The sequence below is a fragment of the Aethalodelphis obliquidens genome, unplaced genomic scaffold (genome assembly GCF_003676395.1).
Source record: "Aethalodelphis obliquidens isolate GAN/ISIS:26980383/991018 unplaced genomic scaffold, ASM367639v1 scaffold22, whole genome shotgun sequence".
NCBI classification, from domain to species: domain Eukaryota; kingdom Metazoa; phylum Chordata; class Mammalia; order Artiodactyla; family Delphinidae; genus Aethalodelphis; species Aethalodelphis obliquidens.
The window spans coordinates 16,902,603-16,927,758 of record NW_020837966.1 but is presented as its reverse complement, the minus strand read 5'-3'; the positions used below and the strand labels follow the sequence as shown (position 1 = coordinate 16,927,758).

At 44.2% G+C, this 25,156-nt stretch overlaps 1 protein-coding gene across 6 annotated transcripts in view; it reads left to right on the top strand.

Moving 5' to 3' along the window:
• The window catches only part of FRMD4B (FERM domain containing 4B), a 336,453-nt gene that overhangs the window by 175,205 nt on the left and 136,092 nt on the right, over positions 1–25,156 (top strand). The window contains exon 5 of one of the 6 annotated variants that reach the window (XM_027121371.1): positions 16,917–17,002. The exons of 4 other annotated variants lie outside the window; for them this stretch is intronic. Coding sequence is in view for 1 of the 2 variants with exons in the window: in XM_027121369.1 (XP_026977170.1) it covers positions 5,637–5,660 (24 nt within the window). In the remaining variant the exon portion in view is untranslated. Of the gene's footprint in view, positions 1–5,621; positions 5,661–16,916; positions 17,003–25,156 lie in introns of those variants that run through there. One more of the 6 variants, XM_027121369.1, reaches the window with a different exon arrangement.

Sequence of the window (25,156 nt, the reverse complement as noted above, 5' to 3'; positions counted from 1 at the left end):
AAGGGGAATGTGAATAACGGACTTTTCCATCAGGGTTGTTTTTCCTGGACATGGTGTGCCCCCTCCAACTGCTGAAACATGTGATCCTGAAGGAGACCTTAAATAAACTTCAAATGTTCCTTACCGCTCAGCAGTGCTGTCCCAATTCTAGTAAATTATGAATTTGTTTTCTGTATTTGGTGTTCTTCCTTTTTGAACAGAAGTTCTATTCATTCAGAATATGAGTTGAGAGATTTCCATGTGCCACGTGCTATAGCCGCAAACAAGGCAGAAGTGGTCCTGAACTCGTCCCCCAGATATCCACATGGCTGGCTCCTTTTTTTTTGGCCATGACCAGGGATTGAACCCAGGCTATGGCAGTGAAAGTACCAAATCCTAACCACTAGACCACCAGGGAGCTCCCCTGTCTGATTCCTTCTTAGTCTCCAGTCCCTCCATCCTCTTCATCACATCCTCCTGCTTCAGTTTCTTCACAGGTCTTAACCCTCACCTGGAATTACCTTATTTATTAATTAATTTATTTTTTATTTCTTGCCCCCCTCTGGAGTCTCTCCTTTTCATCACTGTTTCCCCACCACCTAGCCTGGTACCCAGCAGAACCAGCTACATAATTGGTAGGACCCAGTGCAGACTGAAAATGTGGGAGCCCTTGTTCAAAATGTATGAAGAATTACAAGACAGCAGAGCATTAAACAAGGTTGGTGCCCTTCTGAGAGTGGGATCCTGTGGGACTCTGCTGGTCTTACAGCCATTATTATTAGGCACCCCCAAAATAGTTATTGGAATGAATGCAGATCTAAGAAAAACCATCAGGGACCCAAGGAGTGCTGGCATCCAGATTGATAAAAGACTGAAAACAGGAACCAGCATGTGTGTAAAAGATGCATGATTCCTCAAGTGCAGGGTTGACTGTGAGGTGAAAAGTAAGATAATGACTCTGCTCACCTTGAGCAACACCGAGTCTGGGCTGTAAATCCCTCGAGGGTCAGGACTGTAGTGTTTTCACCTTTGATTTCCCTTGCAGGGCTTCTGCACGTCCGTGGTGCTCCATGAATATTTGGGAAGAACCGAATTGGTTCTAGAAGTAGAATTAGAGAAGGATGAGGAGTTATGAAAGAAATATTCTTTTTTCTTTTTCGCGGTACGCGGGCCTCTCACTGTTGTGGCCTCTCCCGTTGCGGAGCACAGGCTCCGGACGCGCAGGCTCAGCGGCCATGGCTCACGGGCCCAGCCGCTCCGCGGCATGTGGGATCCTCCCGGACCGGGGCACGAACCCGTGTCCCCTGCATCGGCAGGCGGACTCTCAACCACTGCGCCACCAGGGAAGCCCAGAAATATTCTTTTCTTTAATGCAAACCTCACTAAATTTAGGAGGAGATGAGCTGGTCTTTAAGTTTGTCCTTTTAGTTTATGACAAGTGGTTCAGAGCTGTGCTCAGCCATCAGAGTTTTGGAAAACTGCAATACATTGTTGGGATTTTATGGTGTGTCTGGCATTAATTTGGTATATGAAGTGTTCTATGATGAAAGTGATAGTTTTGTGATAAATGCAAAGCTTCTCGTAAAGATTCCTAAGACTGTATTTCTTTAAAAATCTGGTCTACACTTTCACATATTTTCCCCCCAAATGATGGACCTATTCCCTTTGTCCCACTTCCAGGATGGTGGAAGCCTCCACAAAGTCACCATATACTTATCCAGACTCACCAGTTAGTGATCAGTGAATTGTGTCACAATTGGCACTTTATAGGTATAATTTCACATATGCCCATCATTCATTTGGACCTATTCCGGAGATATAATTTCATTTTCTTTTTTCTCCCCTTTTTTAAAAAAAATGTATTTCATTGAAGTATAGTTGATTTACAATGTTGTGTTAATTTTGGGGGGGCGGTGTTGTTTGTTTGTTTTTTCATTTTCAATGGGACTCCGTAACAGGGCTCCCTGAGTCTGCATTCTTGGATCCCAGGTTCAGCCCTGCCCCGTGTCTGACTGCCCGGCAAGAGCCATTTGGAAGAGCAGTGGTTTCAGGTTGGATGTAGAGTGAGACTTTCTGCTATTCCTGTGTGGGCCTCTCTATGCCATTTCTAAAGGACCTTTTCCTAACTAATGCACTGACCACAGAGCTCCTATCTGATGCCCCAGTGCTGCAGGAACTATCCTTTTACCCAAGGCTGAATCCCCGGTACCTTGGCCTCCCACCCAGGTCCCCAATTCTGTGTTGATAATCATTCAACTTGTTAAACAGTATTGGTCAGCTGATGAAGGGTATCTGATTCCAGTTATCCTGTCTCCCATGAACTGCTGTATTAGATCGGACCTTTCTGTTTGCAAACCAATTTAAAAAAAAAATTAAATTAGCTTAAGTAGAAATAGAAATTATAGTGATTCAGACAGTCATTGGAGTCTGTCTCTCTCCAGCACTTCTGTCTGGCCTGAAGTACTCTGGTACCCCACGCTCTCATCCCAACAGCTTTTTAACTCCAGAACAAAGACAAATACCCTTCTTCCCTCATCCCTATAACTAGGGAATATTGGGGCCGGGTATTTTTATTGGTTATTCCTGAATCGCATGTTAATTATCCCTTGATATAGGGGCCTGAGGTTAGGTCACCCTAATGATTTGGATGGTGCTGTCATAGAAAAGCGGGGATCTGTGATTAGAAAAAGTGAAACAGACTTTGGATGGGCAAAAACAACAGATACTTACTCTGATCATCTAGTTTTAATCCTCCCGGTGCTCCCACAACCATACCCTGACCTTGCCCCAGCCCTGTATTTGGTCTGTCAAGTCACTTCACCTGGTTCTTCATGTTGGCCTTGATCTCCTAGTTTTAGCCCATTCTGTTGCCTCGATTCTGAAACTATTTATCAAAATTCTGATTGTCCTTCGACAGTGAAAAATTCTTACCTTAAAATTGGAAATGTCACACTAGTTTTCTCAGGAGGCTATTCAACCTGGTGAGAAAAGTGACCATTTCTTGAGTTTTTCCTGCTATATATACCTAAATAGAAGGTTCCCTCAAATATAAAGTCACTCATCTTCCCACTAAGAACATTCAAAACCAGTGTTTTAGGCCAACCTGAATGTATAAAAATTTAGCAATGTAGATGAAGTAGTCCAGTATTTACTTCTAATATTTAAGATCATTTGTCCTATGGATTAATAATTTGGGTGATTCCTGTCTTGCACTTTCCCTCTTTATGAAGTAATTTTTTTCAGCCTCTCCACATGCATCTGTGTGTTGGCCCTGAAACAAAAGGCCCTCTTTAAATCATCCTTCTGGCTTACCCAAGCACAGCATCTTTGCTTCTGCCTAAGTTGTTTGAGCTACAGAACTTGTTCTTTTTTTTTTTTTATTGAAGTATAGTTGATTTACAATGTTGTGTTCGTTTCTGGCATACAGCAAAGTGATTCAGTTATAAATATACGTATTTTTTTTCGTATTCTTTTCCATTATGGTTTATTACAGGATATTGAATATAGTTCCCTGTGCTATACAATAGGACCTTGGGTTGTTTATCCATTCTGTATATAATAGTTTGCATCTGCTAATCCCAAACTCCCAATCCATCCTTCCCAATCCCCCCCCAACCTTGGCAACCACAAGTGTGTTCTCTATGTCTGTGAGTCTGTTTCTATTTCGTAGATAAGTTCATTTGTGTCATATTTTAAATTCCACATATAAGTGATATCATATGATATTTGTCTTTCTCTTTCTGACTTACTTTGCTCAGTATAATAATCTCTTGGTCCATCCATGTAGCTGCAAGTGGCATTATTTCATTCTTTTTTACGGCTGAGTAATATTGCATTTTATATATGTACCACATCTTTATCCATTCATATGTCCATGGACATTTAGTTTGGCTCTTGTAAATAGTACAGCACTTTTCAATCTCCATATATGATACTTCACTGGGAGTATTATTGCATGACTTTTTTTTCCCCCCTTTTTCATTCATCCTAGAGGTGTATACGTATGGTCTTCCAGCATAACCACCTATCGTGTGGCCTTTTAAAGTAATGTTTGGAACTTCCCTGGTGGCGCAGGTGTTAAGACTCTGCATTCCCAATGCAGAGGGCCCAGGTTTTATCCCTGGTCGGGGAACTAGATCCCCCATGCGTGCTGCAACTAAGAGCTCGCATGCCACAACTAAGGAGCCCGAGTGCCACAAATAAGGAGCCCGCTTGCTGCAACTAAGGAGCCCATGTGCCGCAACTAAGACCCGGTGCAACCAAATAAATAAATAAAAATTACAAAAACTAAAGTAATATTTAAGTAACTTGTTTGCTTTGACATTCAGCCCCTCCACTTGTCACATGCCTATAATAACTACCTGATCTGTATTAACTTCTTTGCCACCTTTTCTACTGATTTCATCAAGTAATCTTTATAAGCATACAAACTTGTTATTGAATGAGGCTGTTTCAAAGTATTGTGTCTTCCCCCGACAGTATGTTGTAGTTCAAAGGAACTGGAGTCTTTGAAAGGACTTGAAGATAAAGCTACTCTCTCATTTTTGAGAGATAAGGGATTTTGGTAGGGGGGAGGGCACCTCACCTTTTATTTAAATACATGATATATGTCTGTCTGCCAGGCACATTCTTTGTGCTTTGTATGCACGATCTCATTTAATTCCTCCAACACCCCTAATAAGATAGGGATTTTTATCCCTATATACTAAGGAGGCAATGGATTCTCAGAGAGGTCAAGTAACTTTCCCAAGAACATACAGCTACAAAATGCCAGGTTTGTCTGGCTCTAGAACACATGTTCTTAACCATACCACTCACTTGCACAAAAATCCAGAAGATTCTTTTTTCAGGTGGGAAAAACATGGTACCATGTCACAGGCTCTTACTTAGCCATTCTAAAACTAATAAGTGGTTTTATTATTTTTACTGGATTTTATATATTTTTCTCTCTGCTTTACTTTGAAGTATAATGGATTTTGATTATTCCCTATCCATTGAGCAATTTCAGTAGTAATGACTTAGTTAAATGCAAATGATGAAATAAATCCTTTCTCGACCAAAGGCATCTTACTAGGATTTTCTGTTTGTGGCTGGCATCACTGATGCTGAGTGATCTTATGAAGTTTGTCCCGTGGAATTCTGAGTTTCCTTCTCAGTGTAAAAGCTATTGGTGTAAAATGGCTGTGGGTGGCACAGTTAAGTGTCATTTCTGTTTGTGTTCATTAAATTCAGAATGTGTAAAGATTGAAGAGCCAAACTTGAAGTTTGGATTCTTAGATGGCATAGCCCATCTCTGAATTATTATCCAGTGCAGATCATGCATTATCAGTAAACAACATTTCATCATATGTTTTAAACATGTTATGAAGAAAAGCTTTAGGTGGCCAAAAAAAAAAAAATAGCAGAAATTTTGGGTTGTTGTTTTTTTTTTCTCCCACTGCTCTCCTGACTCATGTTGAAAGCCTTTTGTTTCTAATCAAAGCAACAAACGGTAAGGTCATTTCCTTGTGATTATATGGCAGCGGAAGGCGTCGGGGTTTTTAGGTCCCTACTTCCACCAGCTTATATTTGGAGAAAACACACACACACACACACACACATCACAAGTGCTTAATATATGTGTCCTTTGTCCTGCCCGTTCTCTCCGGTCCCTTTAAATGAGTCGAGACCATGGTTCGGAGGTAAGAGCAATTTCTCTTATAATCTTTTGACTGCAGACAGTATAATGGTGCTTCTTGAGCTCTTCCTGGCATTTCTTAGTGAATTGAGGGCAGATTTTAATGTTATACGGGGGCTGGACGCACTTACGTACTAATATTTCAGAACCCAACTTGCAAAAAAGGAAACTCCAAGAAATGTTTGTCTTTGCTCTTTTCAAAGAGTTATTCCTTCTCCAAAAGAGTTGAATCTCCTCCAGTTTGATACCACAGTGAAGATCGTCCTTAACGCTCATCTTTCGGAGGGTTTTCCTGTCATTGTTTGAACCGTTATCTCTGTTCCCCTAAAAGTCCTAAAAGGCTCATTTCTTGTTTTTTTATTTCAGAACTTTGGTAATTATTGTTGCAGTGTATAATTCCACCTCACCGCTTCCCCCTAATCCCATCCCACTACCATTCTCTTTCTTTTCTTTTTTTTTTAATTTTAAAGACTTGAGCCCTTTTATGGATGTGGAAAGGACAGGGCAAGGGCAGGAACGGTGTCAGTAAGCAGCATGAAAATGCTTTGAGATTTGCAGTTGTTAATCATCTCGTCAGCACAGTGGTTTTGGAGCCATCTCTATTTCTGTGAGCATTTGGCAGGAAAGATCCTGTGGGGGACTAGAACTCATTAGTAACTTTTCTAAAAGGACCTTTTAATGTACGTCCCTGTCTTGCCTCGAGACAGAAGCAGGGAAATTGAATTCCGTCCCTCAGTCTAGTTTATGAGGACTTTATGTGACCAGAATTCAATGGCTCAAGGTAGAGACCTCAGAAATGCCATCTTTGGGGATGGCTATCAATTAATTCATAAAACCTTTATGATTGGTCAAAGGAAGTCCTACAGTCTAATTAAAAGGGAAGCTTTTTTTTTTCTTTCTCCCTTCTGATGTGGTTACGCTAAACTCATAATGTCCAATTCTATGTGTCCATTTTTTTCCCCTCATGGGTAGATGTTGGAGATGGAGGAGGGGAGGAAAAGCTGGGTAGACTTCAGAAAACAAAGGAAATTGTCTCATCCAGGAGGCTGCAAAGCTCTTGGGTATAGGAGGAAGTCTGTGGAGGAAGTGGGCAGGATTAGGTAGAGAAGAGAAACGTCAGGGAAACAAACATATCACAATAGGGTCTGGGATCGGACCCTCTTGTCATAATCTAACACAATAGCATGTCCTTAGAAATGAATCGATTGTTCCTAAATCAGTCCTGTTTAAAGGTATCTAATGATCTGAAGGAGTAGAAAGGAACGTGATCGTATCCAAAATGCAGTCCTTTGACCTGGATTCTCAGAGCGGCATTATGGTCACCCAGAGCCTCGTGTTAGATGATCCTATTCTTAGACTCAGGCCATAGAACCCCGCTAGAAGTAAGACCATTCTGTAATGCAGCCCCTTCAGGAATCAAAAAGTACATCTCTTAGCAGAGGATCTAAGATATTCCCAGACATAGCAAATTCCACTCCAGGGCACGTTCTCTGTGTTCCAGTGCATCATTTATTTTCATCCTTCATTGGTAGTACATGGAAAAGTGGTAACTACTGGAATGGAGGTTCTTATGGTCAAGTATACCGCCCCGCCGCCACCATGGAGAGAGTGCTCAATAACTATGCGGAGGGTGGGGGATGAGTGGTGGATTAATAACACTATTTGAGTAGAATTTTTAAAAATTAATTAACTTTTATTTTTGGCTGCGTTGGGTCTTCATGGCTGCACACGGGCTTTCTCTAGTTGCGGCGACCAGGGGCTACCCTTCGTTGAGGTGCGCGGGCTTCTCATTGCGGTGGCTTCTCTTGTTGTGGAGCGCGGGCTCCAGGCGCGCGGGCTTCAGTAGTTGTGGCTCGCGGGCTCAGTAGTTGTGGCTCGCGGGCTCTAAAGCACAGGCTCAGTACTTGTGGCACACGGGCTTAGCTGCTCTGTGGCATGTGGGATCTTCCCGGACCAGGGCTCGAACCCGTGTCCCCTACATTGGCAGGCGGATTCTTAACCACTGTGCCACCAGGGAAGTCCTGAGTAGAATTGTTAAATATATTCATGCCGTGGAATATTTGAGCTGGAAAAAACCTTGTAAGTCACTTTGGAGTCATCCAGTCCCCTTATGCTGTTACTGAGTAGATGAAAATCCAGAGTAGTGGAGGAATTTTCCTAAGCTCTCCTATCCCATTAGGGGCAGGGCACAGGCTAGAGCCCTCTCTCCTGGGTCCTGAGTCTGTGCTGTGTCCACCACAATGCTGTCTCTAGGACCAGCTGATGGCTTTGTCTAATTTCCAGCATCTCTGCGGTTCATGCAGCGTGAGTTTCTTCTCATGCACTCATTTCTATCTTGGAATAGAAAGGTGGAAGTTGCATCCCAAAGGAGGCTCTGCTTCTTATTATGGACTGCTTCCAACTGCTGGCAGAAACCAGTGGGCAGGTACACGAAGGACCCCGAGAAAAAGAACCAGCAGCCTTGTCACTAGTCATAACAAGCTGTAGTACTTGGTAAAAACGTACTAAAACACTTTCTCTTTGCTTTGAAAATATTGTTAGAACCTGAATATATTTAGTTAGCTCTTTGTAGAGGCCTGTTCTAACATCATAATTCAAGTATGAGACACATTTGTTTGTCCCTGATCTGAATTCCATGAAGCTCCAGTTAAGACTTTTTCCTGCTTAATGCTGGAAAACTATGAAAAGTTTTAAATGGAAGACTTTTTCTAAACTGGAAAGATAAAGCTGAGTACAGGTAAAATATACATTAACATATGTTAGTATAATCTGCCAAGTTTAGGCAAACAGTTTATCCTTCCAATAAAAGCAGTGAAAGCAAAGGGTGATATTGGGCACATTCTCTGTTTATTTTAGATGTGTTTTTTTTCCTTAAAGGAGCCATTGTAGGTAGGGCTGTAAAGTACATGTTCACTTCTCTCCTCTTGTGTTGGTTTATTTCCTCTTTTGGTTTTCTTCTATCCTTGCAAGTTAGAATGAACAAGTCAGCAGAGTTTGTACTCGTTTTTTCATGATTTGACTGTACACCACCCTTTCTATTAGAGGTATTCATATTCAGTTTTTCCAGTCAGGAATGAGGTTAGTCCAGAAGCTGACCTTCCACAATAGGAAATCTTTATCTGAAGAGCAGTGTGAGAGAGAGAACTGGATTCCGGGTCTAAGTCTGCCCCTTACTGATAAGCTCTATGGCCTTGGAGAGCTGATTTTTCCTATCCAGGCCTCCGAACCCACATTTGTGGGTGAAGAAGTTAGTCTCGTGCTGAGGCCCCTTTTCAGTTTCGAAATGCTCTAACTTTAATTGAAGTCACTACAGGTTCTTTACAGATCAGTTGCAGCTGTCTCTCCCTCTCTGCTAGCCACCCGCTCCCTCTCTTCTTTCCTCTTTTCCTCCCCTTTTCCTTCTTCTCTCCCCTCTTTCTTCCTTTCCACTGATATTTTCCTTTTCACAAAAAGGGATTCAGGGCATGGACTATATGACTCAGATGCCTGTAGAGCCAGGGACAGCCTGTGAGTAGCAGCAATGGGAAGAAGGCAAAGTTGGAAATGGAGAAATTCCCCAAACTGCAAACTGAAATCAGACATGGAGATGCTATCCAGGAAGAAATCCAGACTTTGGGGGTCATGGATACACCTCTTGTATTGAAATTTGACACTGCTCCTTGGATTCCAAATTCCTTAGAAGTCAACACATACTTCCTGGGTGTGTCTTGCGCCACCCGGTGTGCCAGGCTCAGGCTTACAAAGGTGAATGAGATGCAGCCACTATATGAAGCTCCATCCAGTGGGGGAGTGCAAACTGGAACTCTCCAGTGAGTCTCAGTAGCTCTTCCAAGCTTGACTTTTAGTTCATCTACTGTTCACTCTTGGGGAGTGGAAAAGCTGTTGACATAAAATGGCTGTGAGTAGTGGAATGTCATGAATATGATTTGAGGTCAAAGGATTAAACTGACGGGTGTTCTTAGGTAGAAACGGAACAGTGTCAATTCCAGCGAACAGTGACACTGTAAAGCATTCAGGAGTCCACTGGTAAAGGTTCTGTTTTTGGTAGGCTCTATCCAAATGAAAGGGGGAGAGGAAGTGGCAGGAGTCTTAGCACATAAATCTTGCTTGGCCACTTATGAACTGAGTGACCCCCTCTGGCCTTATGACAGGCACAGTTGAAATGACCTTATTACGTTGTTGAGGGGATTAGAGCTGGCCTCTGGCACTGAAGACGCACATAGTAAATGGCAATTAATATATATTTTTTAAATTAATTAGTTTATTTTTGGCTGCGTTGGGTCTTTGTTGCTGTGTGCGGGCTTTCTCTAGCTGTGGTGCGTGGGCTTCTCATTGCAGTGGCTTCTCTTCCTGCGGAGCACGGGCTCTAGGCACGTGGGCTTCAGTAGTTGTGGCTCGCAGGCTCTAGAGCGCAGGCTCAGTCGTTGTGGCTCACGGGCTGTAGAGCGCACGCTCAGTAGTTGTGGCACACGGGCTTAGTTGCTCCGCGGCATGTGGGATCTTCCCAGACCAGGGCGCGAACCTGTGACCCCTGCGTTGGCAGGCGGATTCTTAACCACTGCGCCACGAGGGAAGCCTGGGCAATTAATATTATTAAGTAACATTATTATACGTCTATCCCAAGTACAGCAAATAAAAACAAGGGTACATACATATGAAAATATGTAAACACCACCAGAAGACTGAGTATTCAAAGTAATGAATGGGTAATTTTTTTCAGGGCCCTTCATGCTCATGATAGCATCAATGTGAATCAGTTATTCATTACCCCACATCTTGTCACTGTCAGGGTATCCATCAGCCTTCCGTCCTTTTGGACACATGAGATCTCTTGACCCTGCAGACATTTGTCTGTATTTCACTGGGCACAAGTTCACAAATAAGTAATCAACTGCAGTATGTCTCTTGCAGACTTCCGTCTTGGGTTTGAGGTCAAGTGTTTATCATTTTAAGGATCTAGTTCTAAACGTTTTTTTTTTTTTTGCGGTACGCGGGCCTCTCACTGCTGTGGCCTCTCCCGTTGCGGAGCGCAGGCTCAGGACGCGCAGGCTCAGTGGCCATGGCTCACGGGCCCAGCCGCTCCGTGGCATGTGGGATCCTCCCGGACCAGGGCACGAACCCGTGCCCCCTGCATCGGCAGGCGGACTCTCAACCACTGCGCCACCAGGGAAGCCCTCTAAACCATTTTAAGGACGTGGACCCAGAATATAAATCTGACAGAAGTTATAGAAAGTCTTCCTGGAAAGATTCTCACACGCACATTTTGTTTATACTTTGGAGGAAGGTGTTTGCAAACTCCTCTACCAGCACTAATAGACTTGTAAGAGCTCCTGTATCCCAGCTGAGGAAATGGAATAAATGTATGTATCTTTCAGAGAAATGGTGAGAAACTAGCTGGCCTCTGTGCGTGACACCGAGAAATGAGCTTTTTGGAACTCCTTAGCACTTAACCTTATTTGAACCCTCTAGAAGTGTGTGATCCTGGAACTGACACGGGCTCCATAGAAGGTATTTAGAACGTAAGAGCAAGTCCTGCCACCTCCTCCTCCGTAGCTGTTTATACTGCTCGTCGGAGAGGAGTTACACCTCTGCCAACAATGGGGGTGTGGGTGAGGCAGGCACCCTCTTGGTACTTGGCCTTGTGTTGAGAGTAAGGTGACTCTAGTGGGACCTGTAAGTAATTGCTCTGTTCACCATTAGAACAGTCACCTGACTTTAAGGAGTCACCTGAAAATCTGCAGAGGTTTCGCAGTAACCACTATATTTCAGTTGCAGGACTGGGAGCTTGTTCGTAGTAACCGCGCACGTCACCAAGCGCTCACCTCAAGTGCAGGCACCCCTTTTTATTAGAACAAGTGCTGAGGTCCAACATGCCACAGCTCTTACTTTGCATTATTCTTTTTTCCTTGTTTTTAAAGGAAACTACGCATCAACTCGTGATAGCTTTTAAATGTTTTATATGAAACAAGAAGTCTCCGTTGTGGTCTCGGTTTTTAAAAAATGAATAAGCAACTCCATTTTTTCATCCAGTAGACATTTATTGAGCAGCTGCTTTTGCAAGGTGCCAGCTATAAGCTCGGGGGTCCAGGGATTAAGAAGACAGATAGGGTCCCTGGAGGCAGATATTATATAACAAAGTACATCATTCTTTAATTACAGTTGTGTAAAGTGCTGCGGAAGAGCAGTTTAGAGAGCTAAAGGAACACATAACACTCAGAGTAAGAGTTATGGCTATTCCACACACTCTGCATCAGCTTATTCAAAGCTCGTAGCAAGGCACCAGTACTGTTTCCATTACGCAGATCAGGTAACAGAGTAACAAAGAGATGAGGTCATTTGGCCACGTGGTGCCACTAGCAAACCGTCTAAGTCAGGATTTGAACCCCGGGTGATCTGAGTTCGGAGTCTTCACTCCTAACCACTACACAATGGCTTCTATGAGAGACTCACTTCTAATCTGTGTTTTTAAGGGTAAATTGGTTTAACCAGGCACTTTCCAAATGCCCTCATGCTTTGAGGTGGGAAGGAGATCATACAAAGAAGAACTAGAAGAAGACCAGTGTGGCTGGAGCCCAGAGAGCAAAAGGGAAAAGAGTGCAAGACCAGGGGAAGGGTGGGCAGGGAGCAGGCGGTGCAGGACGAGGTGGGCCGCATGGGTGATGGAAGCTTTTCTTCCAACTGAATCGGGTCAGCTCCAAAGCTAGACCCCCTCGGTCAAGAAGACCCTCTCGGGAACCTCCCATTCCTGTGAGATGGACACATGGAGGGAAGTTCTCCTGATCTGGCTAGATTATTCCAGATCCATTTACCTTTGTGTATGCACAAAGCATCCTGCTCGAGGATGTTTTATCTGTGTCATCAGTCTGTCCCACTGATGTCTTTTCCAAGCCCATATGTTTTCCGCCTTTTCTGGGAGCTGCGGAATTACATTTTTCTTAGTGGTCCATGTAGCCACACTGCGCCTGTAGCAGGTCCAACTGTCATCATCATTCATCGTGGCTAACAGAATGACAGGTGCTGTGTTGGGCTCTTTCTACCTGTTCTAGTGTTCCAGCCCCAACTCCATGAGTTAGACACTGTTACTATCGATATTTTTCAGATAAAGAAACCGATTTACAGGGGTTAAATGACTGGCCCAGAGTCCCACCAGCTACTTGTCAGAGTCAGGTCTTGCATCCTGGGTTGCCTGATGCCAAAGTGCGTGCTTAACCCTGCGGATCTCACTTCCTATTTTACAGATGCAAAAACTGTCCAAAGTTAATGACAGAACTGATTCTAAAACTCAGATTTTACATGAAGTTTCATTTTCTAGGCCAACATTAAATCTCATAGGAAAAATGAAAAAGAAAGGAAACTGAATAGAACACTGTGGACCTTCACCATGACCTGAAGTAGCCTTGTAAACATGTTACAGATTTACCAGCCCACAGAGATATGTTACCCGCCCGCCGGCTAAATTGGTAACACGGGCAAAAATAGAGGGATCTGAAGGGAGTGGGGGAATCTGGATATTAACCAGTAGGAGTTTGGAAGAGAGAATTAAGAGTAAAACAGAATAGTTTTGGTATTTTTTATAAGTAATAGTCACTCGGTGCCAAGCACTGTGCCAAGTTCTTGACAAGTACTCACTCATTTAACCCTCACAACAAGCTGATAAAGTTGGTCATATGTGTATGTCCATTTTGTGGATGAGGACCAATGCAACAGTCTTGTCATTCTCTCTCTCTCTCTTTGATTTTTGCCACCCCACTCCCAGTCTCATCTCCTGATAGGAACCAGAGTTATCCTTTACAAATGTCCCCCGATCTTGTTTCCCCCTTGCCTAAAAGCCTCCAATGGCCTCCCACTGCCTTTGCAGTAGGACCCATACTCCTAACTCCTGATATAGCCTAGGGGTTTTCAGACTTCAGCATGCAACAGAGTGACCTGGACGGCTCGCTAAAACACAGGTGGTTGGTCGCCACTCCACATTCCTAGCGAGCTGCAGTTAATAGTGACACTGTGAGTCCGGGAACCACACTTTGAGGACCACTCATGAGCCCCTCATTGATCCCCTGACCTTGTCTACTGTAGTCTCCCTTTTGGTGCCAAGCTCCAGCCACGTTTGCTGCTACTTTTTTCTTAAACTGCGCATTCTCAGTGGGACAGCTTTTCTCCAAGGAGGGTGAAAATTGGTTCTTGGGGGCAAACATTAAAACCTCTGATATTACAGTAGTTTGTGGACTTCAAAAGCTCAACTCTACCCAGTAGATATACAATATATCTGTGATATTAAAATTTCATGAGGGAGGAGGGCATAAGGGGAAAAATAAATGTCTAGAGAAGCTCCTTAAGAGTGTAATCATGAAAAAAAAAGTTGTGTGACAAATGAAGCCTATTCCTGCCACAGGGCCTTTGCACTTCTTGGGCCTCTGTCTGGAATGTTCTTTTTCCAGATCTTCCCAAGTCTGACTCCTCATCATTCCCCTCAGACTTTTATCTGCAGGGCTATTGTAAAATTCTGCAATTCTTCAAAAGTGCTTTTCTCTTCACTGATTTCAGTCTAATAAAAGGCTTCAGGGGCTTCCCTGGTGGCGCAGTGGTTGAGAGTCCTCCTGCCGATGCAGGGGACACGGGTTCGTGCCCCGGTCCGGGAAGATCCCACATGCCGCGGAGCAGCTGGGCCCGTGAGCCATGTCCACTGAGCCTGCACGTCCAAAGTCTGCGCTCCGCAACGGGAGAGGCCACAACAGTGAGAGGCCCGTGTACCGAAAAAAAAAAAAAAAAAAGGCTTCAGGGACTGACAAGGTGAGTGCTCAAGGCAGCAGGACCCTGCTGACGGAGCACTGCAGATTCCCCAGAGCACCCCTGGGTTGGGAGCACTGCATCCTCGTTTACAATTCTAATTGAATGTCCTGGGAGCCTTCCCACTGTAAAATGCACAGGAGGAAGCATTGCAGGCAGGAGCTGGCTTATATTTTAGTTTTGTTTTTTCTTTTAACTTTACTTTTTTCGTGAATACTCTTATAAGGGCCAGGAGATGGTGTGGGGCAGTACAAAGAAGGAACTCTACATCTGGCTCTGTCTAGCTGTGTGACCACAGACAAGTCACTTCCCTTCTTTGAGCCTTCATGGCCTCATCTGTAAAATATGGATATGACAAATGGAGGATAATCTGCAAAAATAATGACTCACTGTGCCATGCATCTGAAACTAACATGATATTATAAATCAAATATACTTCAATTGAAGTATGAAAAGGATATGAATTAACAGAGAAAAATAGGGATATGACACTTCTGCCACATCAAAACTTGCTGTAAAGTTTCAAAGGAGAAATAGAGGCCAAGGCACTTTGAAAGTTTAAAGCACTCCAGACAGCCAAGGTGATATTATTACTAATTGAAACGTTCAGAACAAGTTTATACATGGCCGGAGCTTCTTGCTTCCTTCTCTTCTGTAGAGTTCAGGGACAGAAAAGAACCTGCCCACCACCTGCTCAGTACCTGAACGTGGCCTTTGAGAACACCCACACTGAAGGGGCCTGTAGCAATTACCTGGTTTTTATTAGTGAAAAGTATAATAATATTACATGTTATTACCATTTGTAAAGTGTACACTCTGCTAAGCATTTTATGTATATTATCTCATGTGACCCTCCGAGCCCTGGGCAGGGGGGTGCTATTATTATCCCTGTTTTCAGGGGAGGAAACCAAGGCTCAAGAGAAGTGAAGTATCTGTGTAAGACCAACAGGTGCTATAGAGGAGAGCTGGGATTTAAACCCAAGTCTGACTAACGCCAGAACCTATGGTCTTGACCATCACACTTCTTAAATAATATACTATACTTTAAAAGGTAGTAAGGGCTGCTTCTTAGGGGACGCTTATATTGCACTTAGGCAAAATTATCCCCATTTTACAGCTACTCAAAGAAGGTAAGTGGCTTCCCTGAAGTGTCCAGCCAGTTTGAGGCAGCACCAGGAACAGGCATCATGCCCACTGAACTTGTGAGGGGCTGCGCCTAAGCACTGCCCTGAACCAAGTAGCTGAATGGGCGGCTCCAACCTGATTTACCCCCCCGCCCCGACTAGAGCAAGTATGATCAGAAAAGCACTAGAAATTCTGGAAATTGATGACTTTCCAATGACTTTGCGTAATCCACCATCCAGGCCACTCTTACGAGAGGCAGCCATCCTTCTTTAAAGGACCACACCACCACCACCCCCAACCTTCAGAAATGCTGCTCTATGAGAGCACATGTAAGAAACAACACCGAGGCAGGGCCGCAGGGGGAAATATTTGGTTCCCTGGTTACAGCCCCAAGTGTCGGGTGAGATTTCCTCTCACAAGGCTGGTCCCTTCTGACGGGGGCAGAACGGAACTGAGATTATTTCAGAGCAGGAATAGAAATGGGGAGAAACTTGCCGACAGAGCATAATGACACAGGCTCAATTCTGCTTGTGATGAAAAAGGTGGAAACGTCTTTCATCGAGGCTTTAAGGTCACAGTGGCGTGCTTTAGCAGAAGGGTTCCAATGGTCTGATAGATTCCAGAAGGAATCTGGCCATTAAGAAGCCGAGGAGTCCCTCACTTGCCGATGAGACCTTAACAGTAGAAATAGGCAGAAAACTCAAAAGTGGATCAGGGGCTTACCCTGGTGGCGCAGAGGTTGAGAGTCCACCTGCTGATGCAGGGGACGCGGGTTCGTGCCCCGGTCTGGGAAGATCGCACATGCCACGGAGCAGCTGGGCCTGTGAGCCATGGCCACTGAGCCTGCGCGTCTGGAGCCTGTGCTCCGCAACGGGAGAGGCCACAGCAGTGAGAGGCCCTCGTACCAGAAAAAAAAAGGGTGGGGGGGAATCAGGAGCTGGAAATGAAGGGAAATTCATTTATTCCACACATACTTATTTAGCTCCACAATGGGCTAGGCACCGTCTTAGGGGCTAGGAAAGCAGCAGCAAATGAAACTTACATTCCAGTAGCAAAAGAACAGGGAAAGCAAATGACACTGAACATTTGATATGCGAGTTGTAGTCCTGGGTCAGGAGAACCTCAGCAATGAGCTTGTCCCCTGGGGATTTTTTCAAGTACAATAATAAAGTATAACAAGCCCCGGTTATGTTGGCCTCTGTCAAGCTCTGTGCTCTGTTGGTAGGCATTACTAGCCCCATTTTAGAGATGTAATAAATAAGTCCTAGGAAAGTTAAGTCAGCTGAGCTTTGAACAGTTGTGTCGGAATCTAAAGCCTCTGTTCTTTCCTCTTTGTCATGTGGTCTCTCAGTGGCCTCAACATCTTGACCTAGAGCTCAGAGCAGCACCCTGCCCCCAGACCTCCTTCTCCCATCGAACTTCCCCAGTGGTGTGCTGGTAAGTAGTTAACAACCAGCTGTCTGGGGAAAAGGGCACTGATTGGTTGTATTTGCCAATTTCCATGGTGTAAATACTCTCACCTTGACCGACTTCATCTTACCAAGGTCACAACACTGAGTTGGGGAAAGATGAGCCTAATGGTACCATTAAAGAGCATTGCTTTCACTGATTCACTAGACATTGAAAACCTCAAGAGCAAAGAGAATAGTAAAAGGGAGTAAAATAATTGGAAAGTGATGAATTTATTTCCAATTTAGTGAGCATTTATTACCCTTGTTTTTAATGTAATTTATTTCGATTTAAGTTGACATACTTTAATTTTTAATATTGGTTGTGCTTAAAAACCAGCTTGAAAATGGGACAGTAGATGCTCATGAGCTGTTAGGAGACGGCTCCACATCACCATTCTCTCCCTCAAAGGATTCTTTTCTCCTCATTCTGTTTCCTGGTGCTCACGCAGAAGTCTTCTTGGGTTCATATTTCAGATTTCTCTCATCTTGACCTGTGGCCTTCCAGTTTATGATTTGCTCTGTTTTAATCTTTGAATCCCATGTTAGCCTCAAAAAAAGACTGAATCCTCTTTGAAAACACAACCTGCATTAGGCGACATTAAAGTTTCATCACCGAGTATTAGAAGCATCTGGGTTGAGTGGGGGAAGGTTTATTCTGTGATGGTAAAATGGGTCTTGGACATTAAGAATTTTTCTATATTGGCCCAAATGAGTTTGACTTTTTTGTTTTCATTATTTGGTAATGCTTTGCTAAATCCCCTACCCAAATACGACATTTCTATCCACCAAGCTAGGACTCTGGACCTAGTAGAATCCATTTGTATTAATTATAAACTCCCTAAGGACTTATTTCAGCCTCTCCTTATACATGAACCCCAAAGAACGAAGAGATTTTGAAAAGCATAAAGCAGAGACATTCTAACAAGCTGATGAAAAAACTGAAACATGAAAACTCTGACAGTAAGCGTGTCCTCTAAAATTAGGGTAAAGTTGATTTAGGTTTTCTAGTTAATTTTTGCACACGTTTAGGTTTTCAGGGCAATATATGTGATTTGTTTGCTCTGTGGATGGCTTATATTGAGTCCAGATTTCCAAATGTGCTGCACTGGATAAACAGTACCCAGAGTATCTTTAAATTACAAGTATGGTAGTTTATTTTTAAAATCCTTCCACCCGAGCTGTGCTTGTCTTGAAGTTTTTATCTTCAAGTTTTTGAAAGACGCAGTACTTTCGCTCCTTCCTACAGGCTGTTTTTCACGGGAAAAGAGAAAACTGAGTTGGCAAAGCAAAAAGTTTCCAAACCACAGGGTGTCTGCTACTTGCATAATCACTGAAGCTAAAATTTCCATTTTCTACCCGGCGACCGGAGAACTTCTTTTCTGGTCAACCTGAAATGCAGACAAGAACGAAAATCCCCCATGGCCCACGGGCTGTGTTCTCAGCTTTTCTTGGTTCCACTTTGTGACTTTTCCTGTTTACAGTGTCTGTGCCCTCCCATTTTTTCTTTTCTTTTTTGACTCATCGATACTGTACCACGATACCTAAAAATACAGCCTAACGACTGGTTTTAAGTAAAGAGGATGTTTCTTTCTGGAAAAAAAAAAAAGCAGAAATATCCTGCATGGTTTTCTGAAAATAAACATTTGACAGTCTCTCATCAGTGCCTCATACGAGTTTCTAATTGGAAAACGAGGCAGAGTATGAATTTATACAGAGAACCCTGTTTTCATGAAGCTATGTCACCTGTTTTTCCCCTTGTTCTTTGGTGAGCTCCTTCTTGAACCTGGCTCAGCCCCTTATTAGCTGGGACCCTTGGGCAAGTCGCTTTCAACCTCTTGGGGTCTCAGCTTCTTTGGTGTAAAACAAAGGGCCAAAAATGTCTACGTGGCAGGATGGTTGTGAGAATTCAATGGATAAAATGTATGTCAAAGCACAGGACATAGACAAGGCAGTCAACATATATTCGTTTCCGTTTTGTGTTGGGGAAAACAAGAGTAGCTAGTCCAGGACACCATTTGGTGGCCATCAGGTACAGAGCAAGAGTTTGCAAGAGTTTCCCCAGCTTTGTTCACACAGGCAGCTCCAAATGGTGGATTTGAGTTAATATGTTGATTGTCACTGAGAAATCAGAATGGAATTAATCCCCAGGCTATTGGGTTGCCTGCTCTCTCCAGGGTTTAACTGGCAGTTTGAGTCTTCAACTCTAGTGTGACAGTTTGACCTCTTCATAACCCAGCAGAACTTTTTCCTTAAGAAAAACAACCGTTGAACCAGCTTAAAATAACCATGTACAGTTAACATAATAGCACTCAACAGCTTACAAATCATTTCCACTAATTATAAGACTCACTGCACTACGGTAGGGCTGATAAAGCATGTCAGGCTTAGCACAGACCCTAACGCACGATCTGTGCCGATTAACTTGAGCGTATGACAGGTGATGTGACTATCTTCTGAAGTAAACTTTAGGTTCAACCTGCATTAATACAAGAGACAAACAAAGCTAAATGAGATTGATTCTTACCCATTTTACAGGGACAGAAATGGAGGTTTAGAGAGAGACTCTGATTTTCAGGCCATACTCTTAGTTACATGGCAAAGCTGGGACACAAACCCAAGCCTCCTGATTCTAAATCCTGTGTGCACCTCATTGACACCAGGCTGGTTTCTCCCGATGGCCTTCCATTCCAGACTTAATAAGTTGTTCCCTTTCTCTCTCCCTCGCTCTCTCTCTTCCTCTCTCTCTCTCCCTTTCTCTCTCTCTTTCAAACCTGGCTTTTCTTTTCACCAGCCTTATGAGATCAGGAGATGATCTGATAAGGGATTGTCTTTTATGAGAATGCCTTCCCCGGGGAATGTCTGCTAAAGTTGACTGAAATTGCTTGCCAGGTTGATGCTGCAGCCACCGAAATAGCTTTTCTTGTTTGCTTTTCTCCAGCCTCTGCCAGGCAGAAAGGGGGCTAGCAGTTGTATGCTAACATCCAGAAAACAGGGTTATCCCTCCAATCTCTCCTGGGAGCCACCCGTCAAGAGCAGTGGTCCAATTTAAGTTCTCCTCATCCACTTCCTGAAGTCTCGTGCTTCCTGGGTAAGAAGTGAGTTTCGAAGTGCATTTTGCACGTGCTCAGAACTTAACTGCATTGCCAGTTGAGCTATTTGAGAGCCCTATTCTTATCTGAAAATACCTTGTTTAATTGTTTTTTTTTTAATTTTATATTGGAGTATAATTGATTAACAGTGTTGTGTTAGAGACTTCCCTGGTGGTCCAGTGGGTAGGACTATGCGCTCCCAGTGCAGGGGGCCCAGGTTCGATCCCTGATCGGGGAACTAGATCCCGCGTGTGTGCCACAACCAAGAGTTCGCATGCCGCAACTAGGAAGTCCGCATGCCGCAATAAAAGATCCTGCATGCCACAACGAGGATCCCACGTACGGCAACTACGACGTGGTGCAGCCTAAATAAATAGTTTTTAAAACACCAAAAAACAACAAACAATGTTGTATTAGTTTCAGGTGTACGGCAGAGTGATTCAGTTATACATACACATGTATCTAGTCTTTTTCAAATGCTTTTCCCATTTAGGTTACTACAGAATATTGAACAGAATTCCCTGTGCTATACAGTAGGTCCTTGTTGGTTATCTGTTTTAAATATAGCCTTGTGTACATGTCATTCCCAAACTTCTAATCTATCCCTACCCTACCACCATTGTTCTTTTCTTCTCCTTATCTCTAGAGCAGTTGTTCTCAACCAGGGATGATTTTGTCCTCCGGGAGACATTCGGCAGGGTCTGGAGACATTGGTTGTCATGAGGAGGGAGGGAGTACTGGCATCTGTTGGGTAGAGGCAGGGGTGCTGCTAAACATCCTACAGTGCCCAAGGGCACCCCCCCAAGCAAAGAATTATCTGGCCTCAAATGTCAGTAGTGCCAACGTTGAGAAATCCCACTGTAGGACAAGCTCCAGAGACAGTGCCCTGTGGATCTCGTTTGCAAATATATATTAGTATCGAGAACAAGTGCTTGCATTTAGGAGGTGCTCGGTAAAAATTGGTTGAGTGAATGAATGAACACACGATCCAGAGCTTCTCCACATTGAATTAATTGCACTGTGTGTTAGACTGCATCTTAAGACTAGAATAACAGAGTTAGGCCCAGGCAGCCACCTAACCGATAGGTAATCATCCTACACCCAGAGTGTTCACATAAGCAGGACAGGGCTGGCAGCACAAGAGGCAGGGGTTAATTCCATCCTGATACTCACTGAAAATCATTAACAAACACATAGACAACGTTTTTAGCGGCCGCCCATATTTCTTCAGTGTATGGCCAGGAGATAGCCGAGGAAAGGTGATTACGAAAACCTTTGCAAACCTCTGACCTTGCTTTCGGATAGTGGCAGGAACCAAGCAGCTGTGGTTTGGTGAATCTAGATCAAGCTTTTCCAGAACATGCTTGGTGATCAAGATGATATGTAAAATGCCTAAGCTATGTGTGATTTAATATATAAGACTAATAGGTGGAGGCTTCCTTGGTGGTGCAGTGGTTAAGAATCCGCCTGCCAATGCAGGGGACACGGGTTCGAGCCCTGGTCCGGGAAGATCCCACATGCCAGGGAGCAACTAAGCCCATGCGCCACAACCACTGAGCCTGCGCTCTAGAGCCTGCGAGCCACAACTACTGAAGCCCGTGTGCCACAACTACTGAGCCTGAGCTCTAGAGCCTGCGAGCCACAACTACTGAAGCCCGTGAGCCACAACTACTGAGCCTGTGCTCTAGAGTCCGCGAGCCACAACTACTGAAGCCCGTGAGCCACAACTACTGAGCCTGCGCTCTAGAGCCCATGAGCCACAACTACTGAAGCCCGTGTGCCACAACTACTGAGCCTGAGCTCTACAGCCCGCGAGCCACAACTACTGAAGCCCGCGTGCCACAACTACTGAAGCCTGTGTGCCTAGAGCCGGTGCTCTGCAACAAGAGAAGCCACCACAATGAGAAGCCCGCACACTGCAATGAAGAGTAGCCCCTGCTCACCGCAACTAGAGAAAGCCCGCACACAGCAATGAAGACCCAACGCAGCCAAAAATAAATAAATAGATAGATAAATAAATAAATAAATACTTCTAAAAAAACAAAAGACGAATGGGTGGGAAATAACGTTGTAACAGAAGTTGTGTAACAGGGCCATGCAGGGCAAACTGCAGATCAGATGCCTGAATTTAAGTCCTACTCTGCCTCCTTCTAGCTCTTCGACCTAGTGGAGACCTGTGGGCTGGGGTCTGTCAGTTACCTTCTCTGAACCTCAGTTTTCTCACCTACACAGTGAAGCAGGATTGGAATCTACCTCACAGGGTTGTCATGAGAGAATTGAAAAGGCCCATGTAAATAAAAGAAAGGTCTCTGGAAAGAGCCAGCCCACCGCAACAGTTACTTACTAACATTTTTTCTAAGGCAGATTACTCAGCTACTCAATTTCATATTTGGTTAACTGAATTCTCCCCACCCCGGCCCATTTTCCTTTCCTCTTCTGCTGCTTTTATGCCACGGGTGCTTTTTCCTTACTTACTGTCTCTCGTTTTCCTACTCCAGTCCCAGTGAACCTGCAAGGGACGCCCAAGAGTCCTACTTTGATATGACTAATGGTCCTGAGATTCTACCCCAGGTCACAGCAACATGACCCTAGATAAGTTACTGAACCTCCCTGCCCTTCAGTTTTGCCACCTATAAAATCTCAACAATAAAACTTCTTCCTCCTAGGGTTGTTCACAGCATGAAGGAAGATACTACCCACATGAAGTGCTTAGCACTCGTGTGACATGTCCTACATGCTTCCTAGAAGCTAGCAGAATGGTTGGTTGATAGTGAAAAAAGAAGTTCCCAGTGATTGCACACTGGGAGGGCAGGCACCGTCTTGAAAGACCTTGAGGGGAAATCGCAGCTGACTGGGATTGGAGACATCTGTGTCAGTCTAGGCCATTCTCTGAACGAGAGTGTCAATAGCTCATATTCACTCAGCACCCAGAGATGATATAAAGGGACCCTGTTCAGCTGGAGTTGACATCATGTGGGTGAAATCTAAAACCCTGTCCACTCAATAGATCCCAAAGTAAGAACGTCCTAGATACGTCCCTCTCTCCAATTCCTCCAGGATGTCTCATCTCGTGAGGAATTAATAGCTCACCTTGTTCTCTGGGTGGAAAGCTTGTTTTTTAAATGTGTAAGTCTGTCTGGGTCAAGGCTTGAGAGGTGTTTTTGGAACATCCTCACTTTACATTATGCTCTACATGTTTAAATCACTTGTGAATATTTCATTGGTACCTGTGTCTAGACTCTGACCAGTTAAAGTATTCCTCCCCTGAGCAGAGATTTATTGCCCACATTTTACTGTGTACCAGGCCCTGTTCCAGGCCCTGGGGATACAATGGTAAACAAATCAACCAAGGCCTCTCCCGTGGAGTTTACATTCTGGTGGTGAAAGATAGAGGATAAACAAACAACAACCAAAAAGAAATACTAGCTACAAAGAAAATAAAGCAGTGTGGTATGAGAGACAGTGTCCAGGCTGTACTTTACACTGAGGATAGGGAAGGCCTTTTGGGGATGGTGACATCTGATTTAACATCTAAAAGATGCAAAAGCACCCAGTCGTGCCGTGATCTGGGAAAAGAGCATTCCAGACAGAGGGAACAGCATATGCAAAGTCTCAAAGTAGGAACAAGCCTTTATTCTGAGGAGGAAAAGAAGGTCGGGAGTTCCCTGGCGGTCCAGTGGTTAATACTCTGCGCTTCCATTACATGGGACGTGGGTTCGATTCCTGGTCCGGGAACTAACATCCCACATGCTGCGTGGCCAAATAAATAAATAAATATAAAGATAAGAAAAAAGAAAAGGTCAGTATGGCTGGTGTGTCCAGGCAAGGCAGATGGGTTGGACATTAAGTTAGAGAGGGTGGTGAGTCAGGTTACATGGACACTGTGAGCGAGGCAAGGAGTCGGATTCTCCATTGTATTGCTTGAGAAGCCCCTGGGCGTTTTTAAGCAGAGAAGTGAAGGGATTGGATCTGTATTTTGAAGAGATCATTCACAGGGCCATACGGAAATTGGACTCAAAAGCACCAAGCCCCGTTAGGTAGCTGATTCTGCACACATCCAGGCAAGATTAGACTCTAATGATGATGGTGGATAGGTCATCCCACAAAAAATCTTGGGGAGTCATTTTAATGAGACAGGTCCTCTTTTGCTGAACTTTCAGAAAAGGTCAAAAGGGAATGAGAGAGAGGAAATGAAGCTCGCTGCTTCCTTACCAAGCTTTTATATTTCCGTGTTCCAAAGAGCTACTAAAGCAAAACCAAAGTAGGCTGGGCTTCTGGTCCTTTTTTGGTATTTCCTGTTGCTTTCTAAGCGGCCCCCGGTCATTAGGAATGATCCCACCCTGCCCTATCTTGACTTGCCTTAGGGGTTTTTGGGGGTTTTATTTCGTTTGTTTTTTGTTTGTTTTACCGATTCTCTGCTCTCGTCTCCTGAATCAGGTAGTGGGATTGGGATTTGGTGGGGCGTGAGGGTGAAGTTCACACAGACTTGAACCCCACTGTAGGCTGCACATCAGCGCACCCCATGAAGCCAGAGTTCTCGCCAGTTCTCACTTCCCTTCTGATCTTCCTCATTTAACCACTGACCAGATGGAGAAGGTCCTTCCACCAGCACTTAGCGCTTAGCCTCTGAGGACCTGCTCTATCATCTGGGGAGCAAACGCAGGGCAGCCACTGAGGTGGGAGTTTTAATCCAACATGCACAATTTTAACCTCCGATTTCCGGAGGTTGAAGACGGGAGAGGGTATGGGAAGGGTATCAAGTCTGGGTGGGTGTCAAGCGAAACTTTCCAAAGAGATCAGTTTCTTACATGTTTTTCTATTCCACGCGAGGCGTTGCTGCTATTAGCTGTCACTGGGTAGGGGCCAAATCCAAAACTGCTCTGATGGTCTCTGTGGGGCTCAAAGGTGATTTTGAATGTGTAGGTATAATCATTGTGATCCATGAACAGCTCCCTTCAAATATAACTCCTGTGGATGAAATTAGAAGAGAAAGCTTCAGTGGGAGTCATGTTTGAAAATAAGTAAGAAATGCCCAGTTTTTTTTTCTTTTT